Source organism: Diachasmimorpha longicaudata, chromosome 6 (genome assembly GCF_034640455.1).
Source record: "Diachasmimorpha longicaudata isolate KC_UGA_2023 chromosome 6, iyDiaLong2, whole genome shotgun sequence".
Taxonomy (NCBI): domain Eukaryota; kingdom Metazoa; phylum Arthropoda; class Insecta; order Hymenoptera; family Braconidae; genus Diachasmimorpha; species Diachasmimorpha longicaudata.
In genome coordinates, this window is record NC_087230.1 from 7953483 (window position 1) to 7974825 (window position 21343).

General features: G+C 39.2%; 3 protein-coding genes and 1 long non-coding RNA gene across 6 annotated transcripts; 2 read left to right on the forward strand and 2 right to left on the reverse strand.

The window, feature by feature from the left end:
- The first annotated feature begins 177 nt into the window (after positions 1-177).
- LOC135163817 (uncharacterized) lies at positions 178-11536 on the forward strand. Of its 2 annotated transcripts, XR_010299190.1 has the most exons (4): positions 178-345; positions 5951-7076; positions 7265-7488; positions 11400-11536. It is a non-coding gene; the product is annotated as an uncharacterized LOC135163817 (long non-coding RNA). The 2 variants fall into 2 exon arrangements; XR_010299189.1 differs by having other exon boundaries at positions 5951-7488.
- Positions 2088-11761, reverse strand: LOC135163815 (purine nucleoside phosphorylase-like). Of its 2 annotated transcripts, none has more exons than XM_064123637.1 (6): positions 11620-11761; positions 6322-6416; positions 5174-5352; positions 4241-4416; positions 3351-3541; positions 2088-3272 (listed from the first exon to the last, which is right to left on the reverse strand). In XM_064123637.1, the coding sequence occupies exons 1-6, from the start codon at positions 11721-11723 to the stop codon at positions 3055-3057; spliced, it is 963 nt and encodes a 320-aa protein (XP_063979707.1). In that variant the 5' UTR covers positions 11724-11761; the 3' UTR covers positions 2088-3054. The 2 variants fall into 2 exon arrangements, with proteins under 2 accessions (XP_063979707.1, XP_063979706.1); XM_064123636.1 differs by having other exon boundaries at positions 5174-5382.
- A 500-nt stretch (positions 11762-12261) lies between these two features.
- LOC135163816 (dynein assembly factor with WD repeat domains 1-like) lies at positions 12262-17266 on the reverse strand. Its single transcript, XM_064123640.1, has 8 exons — positions 16994-17266; positions 16674-16746; positions 16349-16552; positions 15896-16018; positions 15609-15796; positions 15400-15529; positions 15033-15331; positions 12262-14944 (listed from the first exon to the last, which is right to left on the reverse strand). Exons 1-8 carry the CDS (start codon positions 17031-17033, stop codon positions 14748-14750), a joined length of 1254 nt encoding a protein of 417 aa, XP_063979710.1. The 5' UTR covers positions 17034-17266; the 3' UTR covers positions 12262-14747.
- A 932-nt stretch (positions 17267-18198) lies between these two features.
- LOC135164140 (nucleoside diphosphate kinase 7) lies at positions 18199-20850 on the forward strand. Its single transcript, XM_064124226.1, has 9 exons — positions 18199-18538; positions 18691-18857; positions 19115-19267; positions 19391-19598; positions 19680-19800; positions 19904-20028; positions 20209-20322; positions 20529-20636; positions 20711-20850. Exons 1-9 carry the CDS (start codon positions 18422-18424, stop codon positions 20750-20752), a joined length of 1155 nt encoding a protein of 384 aa, XP_063980296.1. The 5' UTR covers positions 18199-18421; the 3' UTR covers positions 20753-20850.
- The last annotated feature ends 493 nt before the right edge of the window (positions 20851-21343 follow it).

The following is a 21343-nucleotide window of genomic DNA, read 5'->3' on the forward strand; positions in this document are numbered from 1 at the left end:
CATACGGGTGGGGGAAATTCACGGAGAAAACCGAGCGCGCCCCGACAGGCGACTGTAGCGGCTCACCGTTGAATAGCCGCGGAGCCAATATTCTGATGGTAATGGGGATTTCTACGTTGTTCAGCGGGAATCTTTATCCTGCGAGTTCCGGGAATCGATCAACTCGTTTGGGACATTTATTATTTTAGAGGGGTGACTTTCCCGGTGATCAAGGTGGCACGAGTTCACTATTGTTTAACGATTCAACATTGTTTTTAGCTGTTGCGTGAGTGACGGGAGGATTGAACGATTTTTAATTAGTGACAGGAGAAACGGGGATTCGAATGAGGGTCGGGAATATCCCAGGTATTCTGAAGTTTTGTTGTTAACCTATTTTTCATCAAAATGTGTGGAGAACGATATTTCATGCTCATGAAATATTTATTTTTACACAGGAAGAACAAAAAATTGGCGATTTATTATTTATGAAAGTTAAAAGTCCATTTCAAATGTTGTTGAATACATTTGTTGTTGAAAATTCCCTTTCTTCTTCCGACTCGCGACGTCCTTGATGGAAGTTCCTGTAAAATCGTATCTAAGGAATCACACCCTTTCCTTCACCCTAGATAGGATCGGAGAGGGTAAATGAACAGCAAGTAGGCACCACCCAAGGGGAACAGTGAAAACAATTCCTCTGACGAGTTTTATTTAATTACAGAACGTGATTGCTGGGTGTGAAACTGTTCCTCATTGTTATTTTTATCGTCTTTAAATTTCTACAGATATTGATTGCCACGATGAAATGCCCATATCCACAGTAAAATCATCAGATACCCGTGAATACCACCTGAATCACTTTAAATTTCCCTGGAATTCGATATTGAAATTGAGAGGCCGTACCAGGATATACGATGGCCACCAATAAATTCATATACGTCCTAATATCCCATATATATGTATATATATATCACTTGTAGTGCAGACTGGAAAAGCATATCCGATGAGTTGTCGCTAAAGGCAGTAAATTGGCATCTACACCAAAACCAGTGGGAATTATTCACATCGGATTTAATCGACTTCCGCTTGTATCCAATGAAAGTCAATAAGTCGATAAATATTTGTGGAGGTTGTGTGCCCTGGCCAGAGCAAAAGAATCCACTGGCCTCGGTGAATTCGATGATATATGAGGGAGAAACCTCCCACATTTTCCCTACCTCGTTTTTTTTACAGCGTGTGTGTACAGGTATACATACAGGTCGGAGAGAGTATTATTATTTTTTATTGCTTTTTATAACGATACAGTGGTAAAGATGAAGAGCCCTGCGAGTACATGGGACGTTAAATGCGAGTTTTCTTTACTCTCCTTTTTTTTCATATATTTTTTTTCCTTCCTCTGATGGAAAAAATGAAAATTGCAAAATTTTCTCTTTTGCGAGGTGAAATGTAATTTGTTGAGAATTTCTGCAACAATGTGGTGGAATATTATTTTCCCGTCAGACGATGAAAATTTCATAATAAAAATTGTCCGAAGGGGAGTGGGCAAAAATCACTTAAAAATATAATCGTCAAAATGGAGAAAAAAATAATTCTCGGGAGAGAATTCAAGAGCTTGCGTCTAATTTTCAATGAAATACCGTGGAAACTTTCTTCCCTCATTGGTGATGAAAAGAGGTGGATGGGAAAACGAAAACTGTATAGAATAGTGTTGCAGTAGAGAATAGAATAAGTTCTGCTGCCTGTCAAATCATAATTTCATTCGCGGCGGTAATAACAACCGAGCGACGTCGGGGGCCCGGAAGTCGAGGAGAATAGGCGGTTGGTGAAAAGGGTGGTGGTGGTGGAATTGAAAGAAGATGGTGGAAACGAGCGATAGAAGATCCAGGTGAGGGGAACTATGTGGTCTTCCGAGTGGAGAGGATTTATCGAAGGCGAAACGTCGATGCATTAACGCAGACGGGAAGAGGCGCGGCTCAAGAGAAGTGAACTAACGAAGGAAACGGTTCTCAACTGGTGAAGAAGCCCTTCCTGCTATTCTCTCGAGTGCCGAAATCCTCCTCTCAATTCCAGATGCACTAAAACCATCTTGAAATCAAATTAAAGTTACCTCATTACGGATAAATCAACATTTATTCAATTATCAGGATTACAAATAACATTAACCATAAATTGATGATGAAAGGAATGATGGACTGAGAGATTAGAAAAACAAACACTGAGGAGATTCAGTTATAAAATGAAAATAGAAAAAAATAATGGACGTGAGAAGCCATCCGTGAAGTTGAAGCCTTTATTAGCCCGATGCTCCCCACTACCCCTCCCCCATAGCTCCTTGTACGTGCAACGAATCAATTGAAAATCCGTAGAGACGCGCGTACCGATCAGAGAGAAAGGAAAGGCTGTAGTGAGAAAGAAAATTTTCTCTCTTGAATTGAGATAAGAAGACGAGACTTTACGGATAGGGAATACGTTGCGCCCCGAAGCCACCCATCGGTCTTACTTTCCTCACTACCACCCAACCAATCCCCATCATCCATTGGACCGTCTTGGTGTGGGGCGGTGGGATGAGGGTTTTAAAAAATTGCCAACTTAGATCCCAAGGATCAGCGGTGATAATTTCCCTGCCTCTTCTCTTGGATTTTTCAAGTTTAAAATGAATAAAAAAAAATCGATTCACAGAGATAACGTTTTTCAACGGCAACTATCGTCGACTGGTCATGCGTTAAATTAAATAAGATTTACGGAAGGGTATTTCGTGGAATTCTTTTTTCTTTCTCCGCCGGGGAAAGATTGAGAATGAATTGGAAAGTGGAAGAGGGAACGTACCTAGTGGCTAAATGCTTGAAAATAATTTAATTCAGTGAAGCTGCTGCTTTCACTGTGCGCACCCACTGCCTTTGATATTTAGACAACTGTAGACATTTCAATCGCTCGTCGATTCACGCAGATTTATCGTGACTTTGGGAGAGGGGGCAGGATGGCAGTGAGATTGAAGTAACTCTGGAGAAGTTGCCACCTGAGCAATGACAAGTCCTCGTGCCTTTGAACACAGTGATGAATTAAGAATGATTGAATTTCTCAGTTCGTAGATAATTTTTCTTTGATGCACTTCACCATCCGCAGAACAAATTCCTGCAACAGAGATTGTCTCATCTTTCCAACGTCCATCACCTCCTCGTGATTGACCTCGTCGTGGCAGTCGTCGTCGATTACACATTGATTCGTGATTAGACTGAAGGCGAAAACTTGGAGGTCACAGTGACGAGCTGTGATCACCTCGTGGACGGTTGACATGCCTGAATAGTGACAGATTTATGTACATTATTTAGCTGATGGTTATCAATATCGATGGGGAAGATAATTTATTTACTCACCAACTGCATCCACACCGACCATACTCAACATTTTAAGTTCAGCTACTGTCTCGAAATTAGGTCCTCCTAGACACGTATACACACCTCTGTGCACGATGTTGGAAATACCCATCTTGCTAGCAACTTCTGAACCAATCTCCAGGAGCTCCTTGTTGTAAGCTCTGTTCATGGGCGGAAATCTCGGTCCAAACCTGTTTACGGAACATCAGTGCGTTAAAGCTTTTGAAAGTCTCGAGATAATTTTATATTTGGAAAAAATCCCAGCACTTTTCCTGGTAATTAATTTTTTTCGATGCTTCCATTCACAATCTTCAATCGAAGTCACGTAACTTTGATATTATTTGCCAAAATGTACAGAGAAGCTGAGATAGTACTTTTCTTACTCTAGAATTGTCTCCTACCTTGGGATTGAAATTTAATGATCCACCTTATACTCCACAATAACTGAACTCAACAAAAGACAATCCGAGGAAAAAATAAAGGTAATTTCGATGACCAAGGGGACAGTTTATTGGAGTTCGGAAGGATCTCAGGTCCATTAATATCGGGGATAGTGACAAAAGAACAACAGAGCAAGAAAGAGAGAAAATCGTAACTTGTATCTCGTCGGAAGAGCTCGACGTGCAAGTGAGGGAAGTGAAAGACCAGTGGGACCAGACAGCCCTGACGAGTTTCGCAAAATAAATATGTCGATCATCCCTGTTCTTTCCTCTTCCCGAGCAAATATCTCATCAGTCCAATTGTAAAGTTCATTGGGATGAAATAAAACCGAGTTCTCATCCACCTGGAATTTTCCGATATTCGCAGGGGCTCATGAATAGAGAATTGTGAAATAGGTGGGGAAGAGGAAAACGATGAAATGGTGCAATAAACTATTTACTCTGGTGTACCTATCATCGTTGGGTCCCTGAAGTGGATTGTTGCCGGCAAATCCCATCATGTTTACGTGATCCCTCACCATCATGATGTCACCAACCTTGTATTTGGGATTGAGGCCACCAGCAGCATTTGTTGCTATAAGATGGCTCACACCCACCAGTTTCATCACTCTTACTGGCATAGCGCACTGAAATACAGGAAAAAAAAAGGAAATCAACGATGTTACGAGTATGTTCAGAAACATTATTCATGATGTTTGCTCATGGATGTCAAGGGATCTAGCTTGGTATTTATCGTTGGCCCTCTTCCCCATGCACAGAAGCAGCACAATATAAGGATAACAGGAGGGATACACAAAAATGGATAGGAGAAACTGCATGGGCATCGTCAAAGGGACAGAAAGATTAGGATAATCGCTGGTCTTACCCATCAGTGTCGTCGAAATTTATGTGAACATAATCTTGAAAAAAAATTCAAATACAATCAAATGAAGAGCACACCCACGTGCTTATCGATCAGTCCATTGTGCAAAAATTCTGTGCAAATAGCTGTGAGGGGCTCATTCCTCGAAATACGTTTTGGTTAGCTAAAAAACATCCAGCAGTGACAGTCGAAACTATTTGTCAATATCCAGATATCGAACGAGGCACATTCTGTCCACTCGTCCATTGATACCTACTGTTTATTAAGAAAATAGATTAATCAAATACCGCTTGAGGGGAATCAACGATAATCCAAATATTGTCATAAACATTATTCATGATGTTTGCTCATGACCGTCAGGGGATCTCCCTTGGTGCTTATCGTCCTCTCTACCTCATGCATGGTAGGAGTGCAATATAAGAATAACATAAGAGACGAACGAAAATGGATAAGAGGAGTCGCATGGGCACTTGAGGAGGACAGAGAGTTTGGGGGGTTTGGTACAAAAATGTGGGTTTTACCTTCCACAGTGGATAGCCCTCGTAGTAGTGGAATCTCCCCTGCATACACATCACTGGAACATCCTCGAGATATCCGAATACCAGTTGACCCACGTGACCTTTGACCGTAGACGATGGAAAATGTGGTATCTCCTCGTAGGGAAATGTCTTTATATCCGTCAGTGAATCGGCAATTGAACCTGGACACAACTCACTCTGTTCAGAAACCCCTGGTCACGAGAGAGAAAACGACATAATGACAAAATATAGGGCACGTTTTACTAAAGGGAATATTGTGAAAAGGATTATTCATTTTTTCAGAGAGATAAAAATTATCAAGAAATAAAATAAGTCCTGAGAGAGCTCAGAGATAATTTAGATCTTTTTTACGTTAAAAAAATTTATTTATCTGAAAAATTTCTTTCGATAATGACTCAACAAGTTTTACTCCATGTGTGCATGTCAATAATACCGGCGAACTATTACCCGGGTACACATTACTTTATTGGCTTCCTCGACGATATTTTCCAATGATTTAATAATTTTTCCAATATCAATGAAACTTCTTATTTGCGTAAGTTTTTATTGAATGAAAAAAGGAGGATGAGGTATGCAATATCGAGTTTATTGCATTCTGAAGCTTTCCATGATACCAATTACAGATTCAAAGTTGAATGAGAGATGGATTTTATTCGTATATATAGTGTATTAATGATTGGGTAAATAACATCGGATTCGAATATCATTATGCTGTATATATATGAGAGTAGTACATTATCTCGTTGACTTTTGTTGCAGGAAGCCGTGCCCTATTATGTATTATTGAACCAGTGCAATTGAAAATTTTGGCATTCGTTCATATTCAGGGAGACGTGGCATCACGATTGATAGCACATAATGAATGAGGAAAATCGATTCATCGGGACGTTTCGATTGACAATATTTTTTTCAACTCAGAGGAAAAAAGCTCTCTATCCACTGTGGCAATATCTGACTATCAAAAGTCTATCGAAATATGACTTCTCTACGTTCCAAGGAATAAAATTATTACCGAAGAATAAGAGCTTTGACTTCAACAGGAGATGTGAAGCCTTTCGATATGTTTCATGAAAAAAACATTCTGAATTCAAAGTTAATGGTTCTTATGGCTTATCAGTCCAATGACGTACCCATTCCAGATCCACAAATGATTCCTATCTTCGGCCTGACGCTGACACGATCCAGTAGATACTGAGCGGACTCCAGCAGCATTTCAAAACTGTAGCTGTAACAGAGAAACGTAGAAAAAACCATCAACCAAAAGGGAGACTGAAAAGTGTTCATTCACGGTAAAATCCCACCGCATTGAGCCACCCGGTGTATTCTCCATTTGTACAGCTAGTGACTACTGATTCTGACTGTTTTCGCAAAACAATTGGCTTCGATTTTATGACTGAACGATCTCGCTGAATAGCTCTTTCACCGGAAACGGGTCACATGGTTCCCATGCAATTTTGCCAAACCCATAGTTGAAATGTCAGTGGTTAGACGACACATACAGCTCCACTGCGCAATGTAAAACAATGAAAATGTATTGGTGCGTGTTTCCGTACTTGAACGAGTAACACTGTTGTGACACTGTATCCTCATATTAGTGCATACCTCTGCCCGATATGAGAAAGCTTGCATGAGGTATATTCCCTATATTATCCACCATGCAGTAGAACTCGGAGGAAACACATAAACGTGTAATGTTTCAAGTTGGTTGGTACACGTGTGAGTGTTGGAAATCGTTGGTACCCAGGAAACAAGCCAGATAGTGGCACTAGCGGAAGAAGGGCGCTCTGTGCCCCCTCGACAATATCAAGGTAAAGGAGGAGAATAGTGTAACTGTCACTCCCCTCGAGCAGTTCAATTCCACCTACAGCTTTAATCATCTCGAAAGGTTCTGTCTGAACAACTGTTTTCATTAGTACAACTTGCTCAGTCTCATTGCATTTATTACGCTCGCTGTCTCATTGAGTCATCGAAATCAATTTCAGGGAATCATTTTTGGAAATTTTTACAAAATCTCACAACAAATTTAACAAACATTCAATTTTTTTGTGTAAATAGAATAATATAATTTTATAGGAGTACTTTGTGTTAGATAAAATCCCAGGACTTCAGGCGGGTCAAGCATGTCTAGCCATTGCTTCGCTTTTACTACTTGCAGGTGTCTGTGTCTCGTCTGATCTAATCTTCCTCTTATCGAGCTGGGAGTGTAGAGAGCAGATTGACGATTCTTCTGGGAAAATCTTCATACATTTGGGCATATTTGTGTCTTCTGCTCAGCCAAGCAAACCAGGAGTTCAGAGGTCTGTTCATTGATTCACTATTACTACTTACAGCGTTCATTCTCTCGTCTGATTTCGTTAAATTCTCCCGGTAACGCAATTGCAACTCAATATTTAGAACTCTTTCTTTATCTCGAAAATTGATAGACTACATAATTTTTTAGAAAGATAAAGGAAATGGTTTTATCTACTTTTTTTCCCGAGAAACTAACCTTACACATGCATGACCATTTTTCATGAAATATTACTCTTGACACGTCAGTACATTTGCCTGTTTTACGAGGACAAAACGTCCCCAATTCATCCATTCATCAAACTGGATTCCACGAATTCACATTAACCAACATGTCAAAAGAATTTACGGGGTAATACCGAGGGGTGAATGAATAGTGGATGAAAAAAAAAAATACAACACCAAAAATTTCACCGCAAACCCCAAGAGCACTGGATGGTAATTACCCTCCACGTATCAGCATGAAAAGTCCAACGAAGCGTTCATATATTAGCGATGAAGTAAATAAGCCCATTATGTTGCGATGGAAAATGGAGTGATGCGTTGGTTAATTTTACAATAAACCATTAACCTATAATTATAATGTTGGTATCCATTGTTGGAGCCCTCTCGCTTGTTGATGTTCATGAATCACTGGCCTTTATATTGACGGAGGGGCTTTTGGTATATGATATGTAAAATCAGCTGAGGTGGGAGGGGTTGGAGTTGGTGGAGGATCGACAGAGTGGGGTGGGCTTCAGGTACAAAATTAGTTATGTAGTGCTTGGGGAAACTTTGGCCCGGTGCTACGGTGGTATAGTCTTGCTATGGCCCGAATCCTCCGACGAGAAATATTAACTCCCTTTGCAGCCCTTTGGCAAACTCCAGCCGCCATTCCCACCCCCTCAACAGCCCACCCTACCCTTGGCACCCCTAGCCCACCGACGTTTTCCTTCATCGCCTTCTATGCAGTAGTCTGCTAACACCCCCGCCAACTCAGTCAACCAAAACTGAAGCATCAACTCCTCGACTTCTCATTCATCCTGTTTGCCTCCCACCCCCTTCCATCCCCTCGGGGAAAGTTCGATTCAGTTAACAATGAGTGTTTAATGGTATCAACAGTTATTTTCTAATGCACTTATATAGAAAGTGAAGGTAATTAGTATTGGATTTTACAGCCGGAATTTATTCTCTAATGAGGTTTGTGTTAACTGAATTATCTCAAAGTCCAGAGAAATTCCGGGTCGCTTCCCTTTCTTGGCATTAAAAAATTGTCTTTATCCTTTGGATTTTCTCCCGTAATCAATCTGGATAAATAATAATATTCAATTGAACTAGAAATCGCCAAATATTTAATTCATTGATTAAGCTATTACGCAAACCCCACTTATTTCCTAATGCACGTAAACTGTATCAATAACTCAGAACATAATTAATATTGTATATAACCATTGCGATAATCTGTATCGCCAATTATTATATTTACGCGTCAGTGAATTTATGTTATTGCGATTGTGCGGTTCTCCGTGAATTTTCCGATAATCATTCGTTGACTGGAAATTCAAAGTTTTTATGGTATGAAGCTAACAAACCCTTTCTGTATCCCACGGTAAATAATTATTCCTCTGGGTCATAGAAAGAGGGTTATTGCACTGGAACAATCGAAATGACGTAAACAATAATAATTTTCATATTCCAATGAAAATTTCGAGAGTTCATTGTGGCGTAATGGCATTGTCGTTTGTCAACCATCCTCGGCATGTTGCTGAATTGCCCCGAATTAACGGTACACGAATGTTACGTTATCACGGTCAGACACTTGTGTTATCGGTGGAAGACGTCAAGCGTTGGGGGACAGTTTCTTAAGTCGAATGATGTAATTCATCCACCGAATTGTTTGCTGGATCATTATCTCGAATGTTGCGTTGGTGCTGTTTCACTCGATGATAGTTTAAAATTGCACAATATGTGTCATGTATGAAGTCCTTCCATCATTTAATGAATTGCTTATTCTATGGCTCAGGAAATATGGAGGCCAAATAATTTTTTCATATCATTCACTCTGACATTTGAAATACACTTTACATAATTAATGTTCCATCAAGGTCCCCAATTTGCCTGCACTCAACAATGTTAGTTCAGCATAAAACCCCCAAATTAAAATGAGAAAATTTCTTACATTTTTTTGGGTAACTTTTTAAATGAAATTAAAAATACTTTTAATTTAATCTCGCCCTAATGGAATCCCCTCCTACAAGTTGAATACTGATTGGAGTGGACATTTTAACGGTTGCAAGTTGAGAATCCAAGAAATTTGTGCAGATAAATAATATTTCCTTACGTGGAAAATAAACCTTGAAGACTCTATTTACAATCACTAGGAACTACGGGAGGAAAATAAATTGATTGCGTCATTTATTCTAAAATTCACGATAAATGTCGAATCCTCAGCATTTCCGTTAAAAATACCAATCATTCTTCCTTCATAACCCCTGATGGTGCATTACTAATTTTGTTTACTCGGCACGCGTGTCGCGAAAATGTAAAAATTACGAAATTTAATATGTCCTTTACTTTTCTCGTTTTATCGATTTAATTTCAAAGCGACGGGGACAAATTCCACTGTACCTGCTACGGGTAAGCGTGGATGTAACATAACATTGTAACACACTCGTGGCATTCTATTACACTCCCTCGTGCATAATGCAGTTAAAAAAAGTTCTTTTCCTCCTCCTGCACGCCATGAAACTTGTATCTCACGGGTTGTATACCTAGTTTCACCTACATCAACTTGACGTTCTGTCCACTCCCCCTACCCCCTATCACCCCTTGAAAATGTATGTATCCGCTTTTGATGTGAGAATAAAACTTTTTGAATTTCATGGACGGAAAAATGATAAAACAGAAAGATGTGCGATTGTAACATCCATTAAGGCTTTCTCACCGAGTGCCCAATTTTGTTCTTCAGTCACCTAGACGTTCTCACATGGCGATCGATAAAGCAGTCCCTGCTATGTGCAACTATTTACATGGGGAGAAAAGTTGAGGGAAATTTATCTGGAAAATCTCGGCAAAGTTAAATGTCCAGGGGGTAATCGTGCAGTGCTATGTACACGCAAAAGATTTTCTGGAAACGTTTATGTGTTAGGGATCATTCACGGGAAATAATTTGCATATTTGGAAAAACTTTGGGGATGTTTTTAAGATTTACTGAAATTTCAGAGGAATATAAAATATTATTGGTCACTAGTTATTTTATTTATCGAGCGCAAGGCTATAAAATTCACGCGTATGAGAGATTATTTATTAAACACTAGTAATTATCACGATGAAGACAAATAAATGTAAATTCTGACAGTTTTCCCCGTCATAGCTTATTTAAGTCCTCCCATTCACACGCTCATTTCGAAAGAAATATTAGACGAAGGGTGTGTTTATCTTGACTTGACTAGCGTAGGATTATCTGACTTAAAAATGTCCCCTTTTAGTTCGTTCGTAAATCCGCGAAACGCATTAATTGTTAAGGAAAAGTGAGATATGCGCCGGATATATTCTTTTCAACGCCACCCGAATATCCCATAAATCTGATCCACGTGTAATACCCATATCTATCATTCGCACATGAATGAGCTGACATACATAGTGGAAGCGAGACACGTTGGGCTCCTTTCAAATTAACGCCTCTGCTGCTGGAAAAATGATCATGACATTTTTCAAACAGAGCTGTCTAAGTACCACGACAACACCTTTGTCGACGTATTATCATTATTCTAACTGAACCCAATCTCAATTTTAAAATCTATACCCTTTTAGTTCTCACCCAAACTGAAGACAGAGAAATGTTAAATCCCCTTCAGCCTATCATACAAAACTATTAGACCTATTGACATCCACTCTGAACTTTCGTAATATCTAATATAATTTCCTATTAAACTTTCAGGAATGCGAGCTATACAAGATAAAAAACGATTATCAATACAGTGTTTTCTGAATCATCATATGATTGTATGTCTGCACTAACCTCGGATTACTACTCAAGTTTCATCGCGATTCAATCCTGACTTATCATAGGGAATTCAACACCGAGTATCAACAACCATCGAATCCACATTTTCCATAAACCAAAAATAAACCACAAAAGACGAGTGTTTTCAACTTACGCAGAGTGGCTGGCATGTTTCACCGCAGTATGCAAAAACTCGTTCTCATTGGGCCTCGTAAGTGGCCCATTGGATCCATGTCCATTGGTTCTCTCGAAAGGCATCTCAACAGGAGCCGTAAGTCTTCAGCTATGCAATAATCCACCACAAAATGTCACTTCTAAATTAATTTCCTGGCTGTCCTGTCGTTGTCAATGAGAAATATTTTTTAAATTCAATGTTCCAGGCAATCGAGTAACTCAACAACTGTGTACTGCGATCAGAAGGGCCAATGTTAACAATACTCTCTGGCTGATCACTGAAGAATGCCCGGTATCCGTTATGGATAGCCGTTTTATAAGCTGAAGTCAAAGCCTCAAGTTCAATGAAGAAAATAAAAGTGTAAAGTTGTTATTGACCAATGGTGTGTACAGTTTGTAAAGACCAATGACCAATCGTCGACTCCTCGATGTACACTGCAAACCAGAGGACTGACAAGGGGCCAGCGTTAATGATAACCCATTGCGTTTAAAATGCTCCAATTGCCTCTCGAGGCCGCTTCACGCAGGGAGCCTGCATGACAGGCTAATCTTTTTTTTTCCCCTTAGTCTTCTTGTCCTCCCCTCCCTCTCATTTGCTCCCTTCTACCTCGTCAGTGTCATTTACGGGCCTCCTTCCCCCGGTCGATGTACTTACGGTGAGAAAGCTATGCGTTAATCTTCACTGGACCGTTTTAAATGAGAGAGGATAATTACGCAAGAATACTGATACGTCTCATTAACGGGGCGTGCTAAGCAGATTGGTTTTCGTTGAGTTTTTCGATTGATGGACAATGTTTACGATCGGAAGCAAATAGAGAATGTAAAAATAGTGCACTTTAAATGGCTTCGGTCGGACGCAATAAGTTCCATGGACCATTGCATGAGGAAGGCCACGAGAAGGTCATGGAATAGGATTTACCGGTAAAAAAAAAATCATAAAATTCCAGACATCACGGAAAACTCGATGAGGAAACGTGGGATGTTGAAACATTACAATACCTCAATTGATAAATTCGCTTGGAATTATTTAGTTCCACATTAGAAAAAACTTGAGTTCAAATGTTTTATCTCTGTCTTCAGGAAATACAGCTGAATTGCTGAGGTAATTTGTCCCCCTGATTTTTAATGAAAGCACCAGGTAACCAGTCTAATAAAGTTCCCTTTCCCACTTCGCTACTGGTTTAGTATCTAGAATGATTTATTCATCATTACGCAACGCTCATTAATATATTTTGCACACTTATGACGTAGTCATGCACGCACTATGAAATGAAAACACCCGAGGAGATTAACTTGAATTATGCCATTACTTATCCTCATTAAACGATAAATCCCCTACAACATATTGCAACACCCCTTAAAATTCCACCATTTATGAATTTCATCGTAGCAAATTATTCATAGATCCGAGACGATAGTAACTATTCCATTGTAATGTAATTGAAATTTGAGTGTTGAATTTATGTTCGATTTGATTGATAAATAGCCAGTACCAGGAGATTGTTCCGAATAATCCAACGACGATCGAAAGTTCAAGGCCAGATAAGCCGTTTGATTTCCGCTGAGTGTCACGTTTTGGTGGCTCTACGCGCCCAACACAGTACCAGAGAATGCACTGATAGCACACGGTATTTCCTATTAACCCAAAATCCAACCGGACGTACGTAAAACATTTTTCCACCCGAAGATATTTTCATGGTGACTGGACATTTCCATTTGACTATGATGAACGATAAAATTCGGTTCACAATAACATTTTTAACGCATGTAAAAGCGTCTTAAAAAGTCAACGAATGCATAGGGCCCACAAAAAATTCATTATCTCATAGTATCATAATTTAATATACGTGTAATTATTCACATTGAAAGTTGACGACTCCATCAAAACCGATAGATGTAGTTTTAATGTGATTTCACAGAATGCACCCCATTACATCCCTCACCCAACTTTCTCCACTATCACCTTTACATCGACAACGAGGGCTCCATAAATCACGGAGTTTCATCACTTAATGTGTCTCAACCCAACGGGTATAACATGATTATTATCAATATCGTGGATAAATGATCATCTCGTAGTTTGACATAAAGGGATCTTGTTTGCATCGATGGTACATAGAAATCTGATTGTACTGTATTTATTTACAAGCCATTTGTTATGCACCTGAATAGTGGCTTTGCCGTTCAACCCATGGGCTCAGTGTTTATCATGCACGCAAGAGCCTTCAATAACATTCCTACATCACTTCAGGGGGTAGTGGACACTTCGATCTGCTGGGGTTCTAGTTTATCATCTGACCCCACTGTGTCACACCATCGGAGATAAACAGTCATAAATGTGCATTCTAGAAATGTCTTGCAGTCTCATTATTGCCCAGCGAAATTCTGTTCACATTATTTTAATCGCGAGTCGGTGTATAACAAATCTTATTGCATTGGTGTGATTGATGTAAGTGAGGCATGTTGGGAAATAATTCACGTATTGTTGGCTCAGGGTATCTGGGATACATTGTTTTGCTAAGTTCCGAGTGGAATCCTATCTACTGAGTCTAATCGGATTCTTCTAAATTTATCACTTTATTTACGTCATGATGGATTACTCAACTATTGCAGCATTCAGACTTTTTACTATTGAATTTTATGATGAAATCAAGCCAGGGATATGCCCGATTAATTTCGAATTAAGTTCTCTGGGGAAATTCAAGTCCTTTAAATCCCTCCATTTTCTTCCATCTCCATTATACACATCAAATTAATTTTTCACTTTACCACGATTTTAATATAATAGTTGCTCTGGAAAACGGAAAAGGCGACAGCGTTTCTACAGCAATTTTTAATTATTCAGCTTGTAATTGGGGGGAATAAGCGAATGAACACGGTAAAAACGAAAATTAAATTTCATGGACAGTTAACTGTTCATCCTATAGCCTAATCCCACACTGGGATTTAGCACTTAACACATCAAATTCAAATCGTCTCGATTCAAAAATCATTTCAGTCCAATACAGATTCATAACGGAAGACATTTTAAAGAACAAAAAAATAAACAACGTAACTGATAAAGAGAACGATCAATAGGAGCTAGGGCAGCACTTGAAACCAGTCGAGTCACCTCCAGATGGTGCATGTATTGTCTTTGCTGGCTGTGACAATGGTGTCACCATTGTACGAGAAAGCACAACTGAAAACGTCGTCGGTATGTCCAGCCAGTGTCTGCAAACATCGTCCGGACTCGGTTGACCATAGACGCGCGGTTCTGTCCAAGGATGAGGTCAGCAATTGATGACCATTTGGACTGAAACAAACTATTTTCAAAGTCAATTCAATTAAAGTTAAAGGTAACTTGGATGGAGTAATTCCATTATCGGTTTTTTGAAATTAATGAGCTGTTACTTTTTGATACTTCCTCGTGGTGGCCTTCGAGTACAGCAATCTCTTTAAATTCACCAGTAATGTCCCACAGCCGGGCGGTTGCATCGCTGCTAGCAGTGGCCAGTCTTGACCCTCGGTTATCAAGCGCCACATCCAAAACTTCGTCCTCATGGCCCGTTACGGTGGCGAGACATGTGTTCATTCTGGCATCCCAAATTCTGGCAGTATTGTCTAAAGACGATGATGCTATTATCGAGCAGTCGAAGCTGAATATGCAGTTTGATATTTTAGCATCGTGACCGATTAAAGCACTCGTGCGTCTGGAAGAAAGCATAACATCGATTTAAGAACAAAAAGCTTCTCGGATAATTCCCACGGAGATAATTACGTGTAAGTCCTAGTGTCCCAAATACCAATACTCCCATCGAACGACCCAGTTATTATTTGATTGCCATCGTCATTATATTGGAGCGCTATAACTTCACCTCTATGGCCCTTCAACGTACCCAACTGCTGACCTGCAGGAGACAGAAATTCCTCAGCATATTGACTGCTCCCAGTGATATAGATATTGAGAGAATGAAAAATCTGAAATACCGGATTCTGTATGAAAAATTTTTCCACTTCCATCCATGGATCCAGTGGCAACTCTGTTGTGGTTAATCGGTGAGAATCTCACCACAACTACCTCGGCATCGTGGCCCCAAAGTGTTACAAGACAATTGCCAGTTCGTGAGCACCAGACACTCGCTGTTTTGTCGAATGATCCAGTCACGATTTTATCACTGTCATCGATTCAAGAAAAATTGATTTTTTTTTGCCAGATATGGTTAAAGTACTTCGTTGTTACAATTTTTTTTTTCAACGCTCATCGAGCAACTCACGAAGTCGGGTTGTTGAAGGACACGGCATAGACTACGTTTTTGTGGCCTTGGAGAGTAAGAAGCTCCTTTCCACTGTCAATGTCCCAAACTTTACAAGTTCGGTCATAGCTGCCCGTCAGGCATCTATCAACAATATATGATAATGAAAAGAAAAATAATCTTTGGGATTAATTGATAGCTTGATTTCAATAGTTCTACTGATCTTTACAGTCAGGAATCATATTTCAGACTCCAGTGAATTATATTCCGTAATCCAGAATATTTTATTCTCCATTCCGGAGATATCCCCATGGGTTTTGCTCCAGGCTATGCTAAATGAACAATACCCCAGACAACGAGCGACTTCAAGAACACAATAGTCCCCACAACTACATCTACATCCATCTGATCATCCTACCCTCCACAAATCATTCATGCGAATATTTAATAATTGATGCACAACATGAGAACTACCTTTTACCTAATTTATCAAAGCCAATGTTAGTCAGCGGTAGAAGATGAGTCTGCAGTGTCTTATATTTGTAATAACGCTTTACACTCGTGTCGCATACTTTACTCTGAAGCCTCTGCAGTGTCTCCTCCAGCTGATCCATCACACTCTCCGTTATAACCGGCTCAGCATCCTTTATACTCCGTGCCAAAGCTTTAATATCCGTTCTACGGTTTGAAACAAAAAGGGGCAGAAGCCATAGCCCCCCACGTAACAGAATAAAGTTTGACAATTTATCCAAAGTTTACAAATAAATTTAGCAACGCATTGTATTTTGTTGTTTATTACTTTGCGGTTAGATCCAAAAGGTCAATCATCTTAGTTTTAATATCACCACCCTGTGTGTACTCGAGTGCAATACCTGAAGAACAATGAGAGACTTTAAATTGTTCATTAGGGAAATAAAATGGAACAATAAAATGACACTTTGGTTTATTGAGTTTGAAAAGTCACTCATTCGAAGGGGTGGCTGGAGGGTGGCTGGGAAATTACATTCACCGAGTGAACGTTCAATGGAGATTAAATCTAATAAAAAACATTAATGATGCAGAAAGGAGTTTTAAAACTGATCGAATTCTTCGAGTTGTAGAACTGAAAGAACTCCTTACCTGGTGGAAAGTAACGCAGTAAAAACTTCAGTAGCCTCATTACCGATTCTTATCACGATGGAACAAAAAATATATATACACCGCGAGGAAGAAAAAAAAGAGAATAGAAAAGCTGTAGCAGGTGCGTTTAGAGCTTTTAAATTGATTGCACGTTTTTATGCACAAAATTACAATTTAGCGGCGCCCTGTGTTAATGAATAATTTAACGTAAATAACAACTTTTATTGCGAGCCGCTTTGGGAACTACAAGTTTTATTGCACAATTCTGGCAGCGCCGAGGGGAACTGGTGACCAGGGCCCCTGACATTCCTAGGCTGATGCCGGAGTTAAAACGATACGTTACTAGGACCACTGTTTGTTCGATCAAACAGACCTTGGTGGGACATTCAATAACGCTTTTTCATCCCTCGTTCAGGGGAGTATACTGCGCCCTACGGGCTGTCCTTCAGCTCACGGCGAATCCTTTGAGGGCGCAATACTAACAGTGACAGCAGTCACACAACTAGAAGTTTTGATTTTATGTCACTGAGTACTGGTACTAGCTATTTTTTAATTCCAGCCATGAGGGTCGTGATTGGGGGAGCTCGACGGAATAAACGTCAAAACCCTTGGTTAACACAATTTTTCGACTGAACATCGGTACGGACTTTGAATATTATCACGTAACATAAAAATCAAATGGATAATGTGCAAAACTTTCGATCTGGAGATGATAATTTTCCATCTTTCCGAAATTACTGTGACCTCGATATTTAATTATTTTAGGCAATTAAGAAACAAATCAATCATACAATTTTTCACGCGTTTAGTAATGACATCAGAATTCAAAATTGTTGGAAAAACATTTGGTTCTCATATTCGGAAATTGGAATTCAAATTCAATGTCCTTTCTTTCTGATCGATAAGGAAGGCCTGACATTATAAGTACCACTGACAATGTAGAAACTGATGTTATTCCAGCGGTGAAAGTACTGCGAAGGGAATCGCCAGGTGGCGGCACGAACGCTTTTTTGAATATTACGATTTCATAATCTGCTCGTTCAGGTCCGAAAAATAATTCAGTCGTAGCGAATCTGGTTCGAAACCAGAAAATTAATAAAAATAATTCGTTAAAAATTTCGGGGTGGACTGCAGATTAATTTACGTCCTAGTCAAAGGGGTATCTACCGCTCCGGTTGATGGTAACAAAATGTCATCCCGATGCACACCAGTCAGAGCCATTGAACAGCGACTGTACTAATCATTTGTCAGCTGTTCAACGTTCAAAAGCTTGAGCGATCACAGCAACCAGTGAAATAAAGCTGTCGTCATAGCAACAGCTTTATTGTTTGAATTTTCCGTTGATCAAGTTCCCAGTATAACTACACAGTGTTTATTGATTTATTTTCTACTTTGTAGTGTCAATTTTTGTAGTGGAAAATCATAGAAATGTCTGGAGACGTTGGAGAGCGTTTGATTTTTGAGGCTGAGTGGTTTGATGGGGTGGCAGGATTCACTAAGCGATTCTATCTCTATTATTATCCAGCTGATAATACTATAGAACTAGTGAGTGAGAATCATCAATTTTTACCATAGGCTTTATCACTTTTATTACATAATTTTTTGCTGGCACAAAAACGTCTCGAATATTTATTTTATCCACATAATTATCGTACACTGAAATCATTCCTCGTCGATCATAATTAATTGATTCGCAGTTTGACATAAGGAGTAGAAAGACCTTCCTCAGGAGGACAAAATGCGAGGCCGTTGGTCTCAAAGATTTATACGTCGGAAATGTTGTGACAATATTTTCGAGGCCAATGAAAATTACTGATGTGGCTGATTGTTTCACCAAGAGCAAATTAGGAGTCACCATACAAAAGTGAGAAATACAGACACAATAGCACGCTTGATTGATTGTGAAATTCGTAATTCAGAAATAAATTCATGAAGGAAGTACTTACACTTCTTATGACTAAAAAATTACCTAATTTTATTAAGCAGCCAATGACAATAACAATTCAGTTGTGTTGATCAATATTCCACAAAATATCAAGTTTCTTTTTCCACATGTGCCTCTACATCAATTATGTCGAATTATTAAATATAATGGGAACTAACTTTATGACAAATTTACAGGACATTTGGAATTCTGAAGCCAGATGTGATCAATAAAATGGGAGAGATATTAAATACCATCACAGCCCATGATCTTCACATTGCTAATATAAAGATGGTTAAACTCTCAGAGCACGATGTGGAACGGCTGTATGCAGGTGATGATAATCTGGGGTGAGTGTCTGTACGACAAGTAATGGCAATTATTGAGCTTTCCATTTAATTGTCAAGTAAAAAAAAACTTTAAAACTTGGGAAAGACAAGTTAAGTATTCATATTCAATGAAATTCTATCCAGCTCCATCAAATTGTATTTAACATCCGGTCCGGTAGTTTTACTGGCGTTATTAGGAAATAACGCAGTTACACGCTGGAGAGAATTAATTGGTCCTGCAGATAGTATCAAAGCAAGAGGAGAAGCGTCAAATTCCCTGAGAGCTCTCTACGGTAAAGACGCTATTTCCAATGGATTTCATGGCTCCTCAAGCCCGGAAACAGCTGAAAAGGTACGATCCATAATGAAAACTCCGCCAAGTAATCCACGAGTTGTTTCGCAACTCTTAAATTTCTAATTAATTTAATCCCAGGAATTGGAGATGTTCTTTACCAGTGTCAAATCAGAAAAGAGTCCTTTGAAAAACACAGCAACAATGCATAACTGTACATGCTGTATTATTAAACCCCACGCAGTGCAGGGACGACTGACCGGTGAGTCATGATTAGTACTTACAATCATCATTTCAATCAGTAAATACTATTTGAGACTGCAAAGTAGCAGAGTCATTCGATTGCCACTCATTTGTATGCGCAGGGAATATTGTGTGCGATATACAGAAGGCTGGCTTCACAATATCAGCGATTCAGAGGTTTCACGTTGATCCCATTAATGCTGAAGAATTTTTGGAGATTTACAAAGGGGTGTTGAGTGATCATGGCGTAAGACCCTCTCAACATTAATATTTTTAACTTTATTCTCTGTATTTTCTATGAATCAATATTTATTTTAATTATGCGGATATTTGTATATAATTTTATTTGGTTAGATCATTCCTGCAATAATCCAATTCAATTCAGTTCTGCTCCTGTGTAAACACATGTTTATTGATTTTCGTACAGGCCATGGTGGCTGAACTCCAATCAGGTCCGTGTATAGCAATGGAGATAACTCACAAAGATGAGAGTGTGAATGTTCCGGTCGATTTTAGAAAACTCTGTGGACCAATGGACCCGGTGAGTTTTGCTGGACTTTGTCCCTCAAGGTTAAAGTAGCTCTACCGTTCCAAAAAAAATGAAGCATATTAATAGATGCAACCACTTTTTAGAATACGACCGCTTTGTCCATCGTATTTCAACAAAATTCGTTGCCATTGATCCCAATTCATTACTGATAGAGTTCCTTAAATTTCTTTCCCCCATTGATCCGAAAATTATTCCAGAACATTGGAAAACAAGTACGACCGAATACTCTCCGTGCGAAATATGGAAAAACAAAGGTGCAGAATGCCGTCCACTGCTCTGACCTACCTGACGATGGACTCCTCGAGGTAATAACTCTAAAAATATACTTAGGAAAAACAATCATTAGTAAACTACACTGCTGTTACTGATTACTCTCCAGGTGGAATATTTTTTCAAAATTCTCGATGATGGAAACAGCTGAAAAATGTGTCAACGAATTAAATGTGTGGTGTGCCCATAAAATTATTGCTGATACTGCACATCAGTGTTGACTTACTCAGAAGCCAATAAAAAAACAGGAATTTATAAACACGTCTTAAGGAAACAATACGTTCATGGATATGGAGTAGTTGTAACTGATTTATTAAACATGTGTGTTCTTACTATCGCAAATTGGTCATTTCTTTGGAATTTAAGAGCCAAGTGTTATTGATAAGGTTTGAGCACAATTCCCAGGCATTGATAAACCTGCTCTCTGAAGTGAAATGAAAACTGCAAAAGACGAATCAACACAAATGTTCATTTATTTGTTAAATAAAGGAAAGTAGACGTATTTTTACTGAAAAGTTCCTGGAATTTTCTAAATCAATCCCTCACGCTTAGAAATTCAAAAATTTTTCTGCTCTGCTCTCTTCTCTTCTATATTTGATACTGCATTTCTTCTGATACCTGGCGAACGGGTTTCAAGGGTAGAACATAATATTATTGTCCTCGATAAATTGCCTGATGAATCTCCGAATCATCAGCAGCCCCAGGAAGAGTAAAAAATATACATTATATTATTGAGAATAAT

Excerpts from the sequence above, each read along its gene's own strand:
- LOC135163815 (XM_064123636.1), bottom strand. The coding sequence starts at position 11,723 with ATGCCTTTCGAGAGAACCAATGGACATGGATCCAATGGGCCACTTACG. Across the intron at positions 5,383-6,321 it reads CATTTGTGGATCTGGAATGG|GGGTTTCTGAACAGAGTGAG; the intron begins GTACGTCATTGG and ends TCTCGTGACCAG. Across the intron at positions 4,417-5,173 it reads AGGGCTATCCACTGTGGAAG|TGCGCTATGCCAGTAAGAGT; the intron begins GTAAAACCCACA and ends CCTGTATTTCAG.
- LOC135163816 (XM_064123640.1), bottom strand. The coding sequence starts at position 17,033 with ATGAGGCTACTGAAGTTTTTACTGCGTTACTTTCCACCAG. Across the intron at positions 16,019-16,348 it reads TTTGATAAATTAGGTAAAAG|ATGCCTGACGGGCAGCTATG; the intron begins GTAGTTCTCATG and ends TATTGTTGATAG. Across the intron at positions 15,332-15,399 it reads TGGGACACTAGGACTTACAC|ACGCACGAGTGCTTTAATCG; the intron begins GTAATTATCTCC and ends GCTTTCTTCCAG.
- LOC135164140 (XM_064124226.1), top strand. The coding sequence starts at position 18,422 with ATGTCTGGAGACGTTGGAGAGCGTTTGATTTTTGAGGCTGAGTGGTTT. Across the intron at positions 18,539-18,690 it reads CTGATAATACTATAGAACTA|TTTGACATAAGGAGTAGAAA; the intron begins GTGAGTGAGAAT and ends ATTGATTCGCAG. Across the intron at positions 20,029-20,208 it reads GGGTGTTGAGTGATCATGGC|GCCATGGTGGCTGAACTCCA; the intron begins GTAAGACCCTCT and ends ATTTTCGTACAG.